Source organism: Dendrobium catenatum, unplaced genomic scaffold (assembly GCF_001605985.2).
Source record: "Dendrobium catenatum unplaced genomic scaffold, ASM160598v2 fragScaff_scaffold_353, whole genome shotgun sequence".
Classification (NCBI taxonomy): Eukaryota; Viridiplantae; Streptophyta; class Magnoliopsida; order Asparagales; family Orchidaceae; genus Dendrobium; species Dendrobium catenatum.
This window is the reverse complement of record NW_021318815.1, coordinates 299,389-311,718: the sequence shown is the minus strand read 5'-3', so window position 1 is coordinate 311,718 and position 12,330 is coordinate 299,389. Positions and strand designations below refer to the sequence as shown.

At 33.9% G+C, this 12,330-nt stretch overlaps 1 protein-coding gene across 1 annotated transcript; it reads left to right on the top strand.

The window, feature by feature from the left end:
• The first annotated feature begins 1,641 nt into the window (after window positions 1-1,641).
• LOC110100488 (putative disease resistance protein RGA3) lies at window positions 1,642-3,021 on the top strand. The gene has a single exon (XM_028693753.1). The coding sequence runs from the start codon at window positions 1,642-1,644 to the stop codon at window positions 3,019-3,021; it is 1,380 nt and encodes a 459-aa protein (XP_028549586.1).
• Window positions 3,022-12,330: the final 9,309 nt, after the last annotated feature.

Below are 12,330 nucleotides of genomic sequence, written 5' to 3'. Positions count from 1 at the left end.
GTAAGTGATAATTTGGCATTGGCAATAGGTTTTCCTTTTTTTTTTGGGTTTGTGGCTCTTTTTTCTTGGGTCACAGCTTTTATATTTACACATATATTGAAATGGACTTCTTGTATTTACTCCATAGTCAAATGAAAATTTGGCTGTGCCACTATTTACCCTTAAAAAAAAAAAGAGGGGCCCATGCTATGTAAATGAAAGAATAATAATAATAAATAAATAAAATAAGACAAGAAGGGCGGTAGGCCGATAGCAACGGTCCAATTATATGTTGAATAAATTTGATTAAGCAAGCCGACTAATAAATTAAATTAAATAAACTTATTGAGAAATATATATACATATATTAAGTTTTAGAAAGCAATTGAATAAAAATCATATTGTTCATTTCTTAAAAGCATTAGGATTAAAATAAAAATTTAAATATTTCTTTGATTAAAATGTTCTAAAAATTGCTTTCACGCCGACCATCATTATTAGTAGGGCTGTCAAAATCGGGTGACGGGTCGGGTTCGGGTCCAACCTGAAATTGACCCGACATTGTTCAACCCGACCCATTTTTGCAAACGGGTCGATTTTTCGAACCCGAACCTGACCCGCTTCGGGTCCAGGTCAACCCGAACCCGACCCGATTCGGATATATTTTATTAATTTTTTTATTTAATTCAATTTATTTAAATCTAAATCAAATTAAGGTAAGATTTACTTTAATTAATTTAAAATAAATCAAGATTAATTTAAATTGGGCAATAATGTTTATAATTTTTTGAAATATCATTTACTTATTTCATAAGAAATCCATTAAAACCCTCCTAAATTAATTAAAAACGGGTTAAATCAGGTTAATTTCTGATTTCCGGGTCAACCCGAACCCAACTCGGTTTTGCAAACGGGTCGAAATCCTTAACCCGAACTCGACCCGGTTCGGATTCGGGTTGACCCGAACCCGAAATTTTCGGGTCGGGTCAAATATTGACACCCCTAATTATTACCAAACAGCCAAATTGCTTACTCACTTGTATTTACTTGATAGTTAAATGAAAATCCTAGAAAAGACTCAAAGATTCTGTTTAATTGCAAATGTTCTCCTTTTCCTGCTTTTTTATGAAAGCAAAACCATAATTAATATACTTATCGGATCAAATGCTTGAGCAAAATTGGAAATTGGAAGAGCTGCCTTTCATCTTCAATTATCGAGTCGTTGTTCGCAGAGGTAAGTTACTTCACCTTACCAATGTTATCCTCATCTAATTCTGTAAGAGTATTTTTTTTTTCTTCTTTATTAGCTAAATAATTCTGTAAGAGTATAGGTTGTGTTATTTGACGAGAATCAGATGGAATGGACGATCTTCTGGATCTGCTGAAGCCGATATTTATTAAATTTGATCAGCTTTAGCTTTTGATCTGTATACTCGGAATTCAACCCAAAATTATTTCACTTATCTTTTCTTAATTTCTGTGATATCTCAACAACAAAAAAACTCTATTCAATTGATTGCTTTTTGGCTGCAAGAGGAATTTTAAATAAATTTATGTTCCATGATCCTCTACTAACTCTCGTTCTAATAAGTTGGAATTTTATATCTTACCATACAGCTTAATGATGACAGGGATATTTGATTATAATCCTTGGATGAAGCCATGGCCGATATTATTGCAATCTTCAACAGATGGACGAAGTTAGGGTTGTCTGCTTTTTTAGATCTTCCGGCGAGGGGCAGGCTGTCCTCCTCTTTGGATGGATCTTCATCTTCATTAGGAGAGCCTATACGACACAATGCCTTAGATGACTTTGAGAGGATAAAGCGAATGTTGCCGAGGATCAAAGCAGTGCTTGAAGATGCAGAGGAAAGGGACATACAAGACAAATCATTGAAGTTAAGGCTTTCAGAGCTGAGGAATCTGGCTTATGATATTGATGATATGATCGATGAGTATGAGTATGATGTGTCAATAGCCCAGATGGAAGCCAGAGCTGCAGAAGAGCCCTACCACTGTGGCAAGGGAAATGAGGGCGATGATGAACATCATGATGATGTCGAGAAGAGGGACGGTCGTAATATATTAGCATCTTCATCATTTCAAGTTCCTGCAATTTCTGATGGCATGGCTCAAAAGCTAAGAGAGATTCATGAAAGATTTGATGAGATTGAAAAAGATCGAAAGGCACTCCATTTAAGAGATGAAGATGGGGTGAGGCAAACCATTGGTGCACAAAATCCCCCGCCTACTAGCTCTCTTGTCAATGAATTGGGTATAATTAGGAGAGAAAGTGAGAAAGAGAAGATAGTGAAACTATTACTCTCGGACTTGGAGTCCGGTAGCGACATCCGATCTAGCAATAAAATTTCAATCATTCCTATAGTCGGCATGGGGGGTTTGGGCAAGACAACGCTAGCCCAACTCGTCTATAATGATCATAGAATTCATCAGTACTTTAATCTCCGTATATGGATATATGTTTCTGAGGATTTTGATCTTGTGAAATTAACTAAAGAGATATACAAATCCATAACTAACAAACCATGTGAGGAGGATGTTGGATTCGACTATCTTCAAGATTCTATAAAGAAAGAACTCATGAAATTTAAAAGAACATTTTTGGTGTTGGATGATGTGTGGAATGAGAAGCAATTTCTATGGGAGTCCCTCCAAGTCCCCTTTCATGGTGCAGGCATTGTGAATATTTTGTTGACAACACGAAATGAAAAGGTTGCAAATCTCATGCGGAATATGAACTCCTTTCATTTGGACTTACTTTCCAAAGATGAAGGTTTGCAATTGTTCCGACGATGTGCTTCATATCATGATGAGAATCTAATGAAGATTGGTCAGAGAATTGTAAACAAGTGTGGTGGACTACCTTTGGCTATAAAACTAATTGGAAGCCATCTCAAATTCGAAAGAGATGAAGCCAAGTGGATGGGCATCTTAGAAAGTGAGCTTTGGGACTTGGATCTAGGGACAAATGAGATATTTCCTGCTCTTAAACTAAGTTATCAAAGGATGCAGTTCACTTGAAACCATGCTTTAGGTATTGCTCCATGTTTCCTAAAAATATGATACCTGACAAGAATCACATAGTATGGTTGTGGATGGCACATGGATATATCCAACCAAAAATAGGTGATAGGACTATGGAGGCTATAGGAAGAGAGTATTTTGATTAACTCTTGGACAGATCACTACTTCAAGAAACAGAGTTTAAGGACTCCTTTAAAATGCATGACTTGGTTTTTGATCTAGCGGTTTCTATCTCTAGTAATGAGTTCATTGTAATGAAATTAGGAGGCAATCAAAATAAATGCATATTAAATAATATTCGGCACTTAGCTATACATGATCAATCAACAAAAAATGAAACACTAAAATATACTTTAGGGTACCCTGTTCTTAGTAAGCATGTTGCTCTTCGTTCTATATTTTATTATGGTAGGAGTATAATTGATAATTTTCAATTCTCAGATTCAATATGCTTGCGAGCACTACATATCGAAATATTTCAGTATAACTTAAATTTTCTAAAATTTCTTGATTCAATTGCGTCATTGAAGCATTTACGCTATCTTTAAATTAGTTTTAAACATTCATGGAATCCTCATTTTGAAAAAGCTATACTTTCAAGTCTTTGCAATTCATCTTGTAATATTCGTAATGTGCAAGTATTGAACTTGCTTAGTTTTCATGGTCATGCTAGAATGTTACCAATAGGAATAAATAACTTCATCAACCTACGACATTTGATTCTACCATATGGTTCCATCATGCCATGTGGGATAAGCAAGTTAACTGGTCTCCAGACTTTAAGATATGTAATTGTGAATGAAGGAAGCCAAGAAGGTGATGGACTAGGTGAGATAGAAGACTTAATAAACCTTACAGGGAGATGTTGTATCATGGGAATATGTTATGCACATGATGTTGAGGGTTTCAAGAAGGCAAAATTTAATAGGAAGAAGCATATTCAAAAACTATACATAGATTGGCGTTATTCAACAGCTGATTCTGAATTTCATCCATTTGATGTTCACATATTTATTGCTGAATCTGTCATAGTAGAGAAACAAAGTTTTGAGCTGGAAGAGGCCAAGCTTGAGGCATTGCAGCCTCACAACAACCTCAAAGAATTAGGTATACATGATTACCCTGGGATACAATTTCCTTCGTGGCTTGGTGATCCCTCATACTTTATGTTACAAGATATAACACTTCAAGGATGTAATGAATGGGATGGATCAGGAAGAGTACTGGATAGAGATCTCCCATGTCTTCGAATTATTTCCATCATTGATTGTGCCAAGTTAAAAAGCATAAAAATAGTCCAATCATCCTCGCTTAGCACACTGTTGGTTAAAGAATGCCCTATAATAACAACATTGCATGGGCTTTGCAGTTTGCATAGACTTGAAAAATTAGAAATAATAAAGTGTTATAACCTCTTGATCTCTATAGAGGAGGAACTTCCTTCCAAGTTGCAGTTCATATGGTTTGAAGATTGTTGGAAGCTGGAATCAATAGCAGGCCTGCAAGACCTCCATTCGCTTGAGGAATTGAAGCTAAAAAGATGCCTAGAACTTAAACTCTCTTTGAAAGAACAACTTTCAACCATTCCTAGTGTTTTGGAGATTATTGATTGCCCTGGATTAAGAGAGTGAGGTCAAAAATATGCATTCGAAGTTATTATGGTATGCTTCATCACTCCTTAAATTCTTAAATTTTCTTATGATTATTATTGCTTGTACAAGATGGTAATAAAAATGTAAGAAATATATAAAAGAAAAATAATAATATAACCAATCTGAAATCAAACCACAAATTGCATGACTTTCATTTTTTTTCCACATATCTTACATATATGGACATCATCTATTCATAAAGTTCATGATTTTTGTTTCCTTCATTTTAAATGAGGATCTCTATAAGAATTATCTGAGATTGAGGATTTGATTATACGACACACCAGTCATATAATATCAAATTATGGCACAAGGAGCTTCATCTCTTTAAAAACTTTATATATACTTGAGTCTAATAAAAGTGAGTTCCCCAAAAATGAATGGATTTCGTGCAATCTGTATAGTTTGCAATGTTTGAAGTTTTTTTCCTCTATACTAACAATATTGTTATAGTTATCTTCTTCGTATCTAATTTACATTTCCAATTCCTTTGCAGCAAATTGACTGAACTCTCCAAATTTTCTTAGCTTCGCAACTCACAAGACATATTAGGAGACTTTGGCGTGCATGTCATCATGTAATAAAAGTGAGGTTGGGACAAACACTTATATTCAAAATCTTGAGGGCATTTCAGTTTGTTTTCGGTTTTCCAATTTTGTACTCAATTCGATCTTCAGTTAAGGTTATCTCTGGTTTTGCTTGGCCTTTTTCTCTTTTGTAATTAAATGTTGCTCATTTGTTTCAACAGCACAATCCAAGCCAAATAAAAAAGAAAAAAATTGTCATGGACGTTTTGGTTATTCAATGGTTTTAAATGGCTTTCTTTGTTGTTTTATGATGTTGTATGATGTTGTGTTATATGAGAAATATTGATGTAATTAATGATATTGATCTATCAATTATTTCTATTTGGAAGAACCAGAAAATTTGTGAGTAAATTATGACATCTATTTTATCACTTGTTTCAACGATTATTAAGATTATCTTAAAAACTCACCATTTCAATGTATAATATTTTTATTTACCTGTTTTTCCTGTCGTTAAAATTATTCATGTGAAGAGTTGTTGTTCCTCACAAAAGCCAATCCATTTTGCCTAATGTCGTGAATGATATTGTAGATAAAATCCATTCAAGTCATTGACACTAATGTTGACATAAACCTCAATACCTCAATGCATGTTGTTGACATCAATATTAATAATTTTCCACCAGTTGATGCCAACAAAGTCATTACTCACCATGACAAACAACAAGTATTTGCCCACCGTCGCTTCCACAATAGGTGCAAGCCATCGAAATCACCATTGACTACCCCCAACATTAACAAAGTAAGCCTCACCAACACATCGATGACCATTTTCACCACCAAGGTCACCACCAAGGCCATGCCATCAACACTGCCATGCCATCAACACTTGATGATGCCAATAAGGTCGTCGATAAATGACATCACCAAAAAGGTTAATGCACACCCTCAATACTAATGTCAATTCATGTGATCGACATCAATGCTTATGGAAATTATCACCAACAATATCAATATAAATGGTCAACACCAACCTTGACATTCACCATTGACACCAAAGATGACACCTGCCATCAACATCAATATTGACTCCAACTTCTTCATCTTCCATCACCAGTAAGTTACATGTTCTCCATCAACACTAATGTTGATGTATGTCGTCTCTACTAAGATTGATGCCCACTTTCTTGGTAAGTAGTCTCCTCTCTTAATTATAAATAAAAAGTCTATGCGTACCTCCAGATTTCTTGATAATATGTCTAACATATTAAGACTAGTTCCTCCTACTTCTATTATCGAATCCATCATTCACAGCTCATGCCTACTATTTTGTATTAAAGCCTTCTCCAATTACATGGAAAGGCATCATTTATAACTTATAACTCAAAAGTGGAATTATTTCGATAAGGATAGGTCTCACAATTTTTCCCCCCAGGTTAGCCACCTAAAAATTCTTTTATCTCCTATGAGTTTCCATTAAAGTATCTTAACTATGTGTGTGGTATCTATCCATCTATCTATCTATATATTTAGTGACATATTATTCTAGCAATTGATATGATCTTTCTAATATTTTAATCTATTATACATGATTCACATAAATACATATTTATTTGAAGATCATTATTAAAATGTTAAATACTAAAAAAATTAATAATATTGTATTGAAAATAACAATGTATATGTGATTGTCATTTTAATTAAAATAGATAATATTAAAATTTATTATTGATTATTTTTTTATGAATTTTTAGATTGACTAGCTCAAGAATTTATAATACAGAGGTGGTGTTGAATGTGAAATGCTAGAAGATCCACTAGACTCAAAGAGATCCCAAAAAGATCCAAGATGCTCCTTTTACCCTTTATTTATAGGAATCCAATAGCTGCAAGGATGACTACATTAATAAAATGAATTAAAAAATATATATGATTTAATGACTCTGCAGACTATCTTAAACATGTGTCGCACTCTAGCTAGTAAGAGAGAGAATGATATTGCGTAAACTTGATTTGTCCGTCTCTAGGCAAGCTCAATAATGCCGAGTGCCAAAAGGGGGGTCACGTGACAAGTCTTGTATGCTAAGCAGAGGAAGGCTAGCAACCTGGCATCCTATGATGTAACTTTATAACACCATACTAAGAGAGGCGAGTGAGCTCAAGTAGCAAGGTTGACGAGTTCCCAGATTAGTTAACCATGACAAGGAGAGCTTGGACTTTGAGTAGGCAACTTCCAAATAGTTACGGTGGCAAGAAAGGTCAATGATACCCCATCATAATAGAAGGCTAGTAGTGTTGATAAAGAGTCCTTCATGTAAGAAGGCGAGTGAAAAATTAGATGACCCTTGGGGTATGCCAATTATATAAGTGGGAGCAAACTCCCCACTAAGCCCGTTATGAATTCAGACCTCATGGCTTCAGGGCGAGTTCACCTGTGGACCCATAAGATGCGAGTCCTTATGTCATAACCTACCGACTACCTATCAAATACTTAAAAGGAATAAGCGAGTATACATAATCATTGTAATCCTTATTTTAATGTTGCAATGTATAAATTAAACATGTCACATGCGCAAAGATAATTTTTAATATGGTGATTTTCACTATCAATTATTATGGTACTATAATAAATGGAATACACTCTAATATATTTATATGCAGTCGTATCAAATATCATCATACCTTTCAAAACATGACACATCAATCACTCATATACACTTGATTATATCTATTTAATTATCTATAGTCAGTTTTATCAAAATACTTCAAAACCGCAAAGATAAACTCCAACTCAAGAAAATTAAATGATTTCCTATAGTCGGCTAGTCAATATCCAAAAATGTTTTACCGACCTACATAACGCTGCACATAAGCTTACCATTTTCATGAACTTTCTTAGGCAAGTTTACAATAGTTATTACATAGTCAATACGACAAATGATAATTTCCTAATAAATATAAGTTATAGGGATAATATTTTTTGCAAATCAACAAAAATAACATTCACAAAAAAATAAATCTTTTATTGCAACAATTAATTCAATATAGAGTAGTTTATGCAGCAATAAACCAAGACAAAATTATTTTTACCACATGATAGTTCCATTATTAACATTAAACATGATATAGTAATACATATATAATAATAATTGAGTATTGAAAGCAAAACTAATAGCCTATAAATATCTAGAACTAATACAAATAACAATGATAATGCTCTATATTTATATATATTTTTAATAATGATAATGCTCTCAATAAAGAACATTATATTTATTCTTTAATAACTTTCTTTTACTGACCACCTTAAGTTGTGACCCTTAAACATATACTCTTTGGAATCCAAGAAGACAACCTCAAATGTGTACTAATTTGAAGGTACTGATTAATATGAACTCTTAATTAATTATAAGCACACAAATAAAAGTATTAAAATGCTACTATTTTGATCATATAAATACAACCTAAACAACATATATTACCCCTTAACCAACATGAGAAAATCATTGACATTACAAGGATATGATGTATATCTGAGAACAAAATTATTCATTGCCATTGCGAGGGTATGATATATCTATAAGAACTAAATTATGATTTCTTCAAATTTATTCTCAATAACTAAATAACATCCAATAGGTCAGTGAAATTACAAGAAAAAAAAATCTACAAATAAGCATTCTTCTAAGTTAAAGAGGACAAGTAGAGAAGGAAGAAAATGACTTAGAAATATCAGAGTTAGTTCAGAATTATAAGCAGGGAAAGGTTTGTAGTTGCTGCTTGCTTGACGAAGAAGATAAGGAGTAGGTGATGTTGTTGGATCGTCGGAAGAATCGGATCTGCTTGAAGGATTTGATCCCAATTCAGGGAACAAGAGGAACACAAGCTTCAAAGCTTCATAAAAGAGATAATAATATTCATCATCCTCAACTCTTCTTACATCACACTATTTATAATACTCAAGTAGAAACCTAGAGAAATCAAGAACGTTCTAGAATCCTATAACAAGTTTGTAACAAACTAAAATCAAATATTCTAAGGAACAACTTAAACTAAAATGCTCCGCATGTTTCCTGCAATAATCTCCCTCCCAACGACGCGCCTCGATGGAGTCGAGCTCCTTTGACGCAAGGGGAGAATGATGCTGGTATTTTTTGGGACGATGATGACCTGAGGGCTACCCGTGGCTACTGTTTTTGCTATCCCTCTGGATGGGTCCTATTGGATGGCCTTGTGCCTTTTTTATTTCAATTTTACTGGCACTTTGGCACCCTGGGATGTTTTTCAGTTATTCCAGCCACTAATCAGTAGTATGATGTTTGGGTGCTCTCATCCTACCTGAGTCCCTTGACCCTCTAATCCCCCCCCTCTTTCTCCACCTTTTGATCCCTGTTTTGGGGTTATTTTTGTGGATTTGCTTTTATTTTTCTTAACTATAGGCTTATAGGTTTACTTGTAACTGAATTTTATTTTTAATACATGGGCTAATGCCCCAATATTTCCCAAAAATAAAAAATATTGTATGTAATTCCTTACATTTAAAAAATAATTTATTTAGCTTTCAATTTTTCATTATTAACATATAAACATATATTCTTTTGATTCTAAATTTTTGTTCAAAATAATTTAAAATTTTAATCTTCAAGCTCTTTTCTCTATATCTACTTCTCCAATTGTGTATAGGAAAGGAAGAACTATTGTAATCACGTTGTTAACAATCTTGAAATAAATTTCAAATTTCGTAAATAACTGTCAAAAATATATAGTAACGTTATTTTAGAACATATTCTTAGTATGATTAAAAATTTTAGCCTGGGATCCGAATTAGCCGGGTCAATTCAAATCCGATCTATTTTTGAAATGGGTTGACCCGAACCTAGATTTGTTCGGATCATGCCCGGGTCATGTCAACTTTTGACACCCCTAATTAAAATCTAAATAAGAAACCTTGCTACAAATGTAATTGAACATTATTAATAAAACTTTGATCACTTTATAAAAGAAAAAAATTAATCAAAGTATATATTATAATTTTAACCATTATACTAATATTTATCTTCAATCTGTAATATAAATTTTTTAAAGAAATTATGCTGAGTTTATCCCTTTAAAAAAAATAATAGGCTAATAGCCTTATTCAAGCAGGAATTACTCAAGTAAGTACATAAGAAGGCCCTTTTTTTTAAAAATGCAGTTGACATAAAAGATTTAGCTTGAGGAGCATGAATCACAGATAATTTGAGAAAGAGCATATTTGTCGTACCATTTAGCTCATTTAAAGAAAGCGCCAAAGATATTGACGCATTCTTTAAATGCGTCAAATCCTTTGGTGTATTCTATAGAATGCGTCGAACCCATTGACGTATTCTTTGAAATGAGCCTAAAGATTTGGCGTATTTGTCCGACCGGAGCCGTGCATTCCGCCCAATTTTCACGAGTCTCATTTCACACGCGCAGATGTCCCCTCACGTGTGGAATTTCCGGATGACTTTCTCTTTTTTTTTTTTTTTTTTTTGGGGAGATTTCCGGGTTTTTTTTTTTTTTTTTTTTTTTTTTTTTTTTTTTTTTTTGAGTCATAAAACCCCCCAAACTGAAGGGGAGAAGAGCAGCCCGTCGGAGTGTGAAGTAGCAGAAGTTGGAAGAGGTTAGTGCTAGAAGATAGTTTGAATATTTATTTTTTTAGTTGTATTAATATGCTTAGTGATTTATTTTATAAAATAATAATGTTGTTTTGTGAAATAGTCATTATTTCAGTTAATTTTTGGCATTTAAATTTCTGTATTATTTTTTGTATTATTATGCTGAGTTAGTTAGGTTGAATAAATATTATTTTTAGTTAAATTTTTGCAGTTCAAAATGTTTATTTTATTTTATTTTTTAACTTTGAAATGTTAATTTAGGTTTTACTCATTGAATTATATTTTAAAGCAAAATTAAACTAGAAGAGCTAGTGGAAAACGTTAAATCATTTGGACTTTTTTTTAACAAAACATAAACAAATATTCGTTAAGTTAGCAATAATAAAAAAAATCATTCAGAAATTTAGGAGTGTCAATTTCGGGTCACGGGTCGGGTTCTGGTCGAACCCGAAACTGACCCAGCACTATTCGGGTCAACCCGAACCCGACCCATTTTTGAAAACTGATCAGTTTTCCTGACCCGAACCTGACCCGCTTTGGGTCCGGGTCAACCCGACACGACCCGAATGACCATTTTCAACAAAAAATTGCTAGTTTTTGGGTCTCCTCTTTTTCGGATAAAAAACGGTCTATCTCCTCTTTTTCGGATAAAAAATGGGTCTATCTCCTCTTTTTCGAGTAAAAAACGGGTCAATCTCGGGTTGTCGAGTCAAAATCAGGTTTTCAAGTCAAAATCGGGTTTTCAGGTCAATTTCGGGTCAAAGGGTTAACCCGAACGCGACCCGATTTTGAAACGGGTCGAAATGTTGAACCCGAACCCGACCCGTTTCGGGTTTAGGTTGACCCTAACCCGAAATTTTCTGGTCGGATTCGAGTCGGGTTTTCGGGTCGTGTCCAATATTGACACCCCTATTCAGAATGGAATGCTTAGATAGGTAGCCTTAACTTAATTGTTAGAGTCCCTTTGTACATGTACTATTGATGGTACATCTAATCTATGGGGTTGAGATTATAAATCAAATTAAATATTGATGAATTGTTTTCTATACTTCAAATGTTTTTTATGCACTCTTTAAATAGCAAAGTGTGAATATATCCGATAAACACTTACAGCCAAAAAATACAATAGGACATTAATGGACGTGAATGAACCTTACAACTTTGCAATCTGATGGGATATGATATTGCAGGCAACATGACATATTAAAGCACGGTGAACAGACGATATAAGGATCATTTGCTCTCAGAGATTTATGTTGAACAAATAATACTTTGAATTACAAAAAATCGCTCTGCTAGGGTTTTATTTGCTCCGGGTTTTTCCCCTGCCGGCGGGGGTTTTCGCTCCGGTGTTCTTGAAGTTTCTGGGAAGATTTTCTTTTCCTGGTTTTGGAGACTTTTTGCTTGGTGTGTTTTCATTTTTGCCGGCGGAGCCGGCATGGCGCCGAATAAACTGAAGGATCCCGATTTTTTGGTCATTTCTTGAAG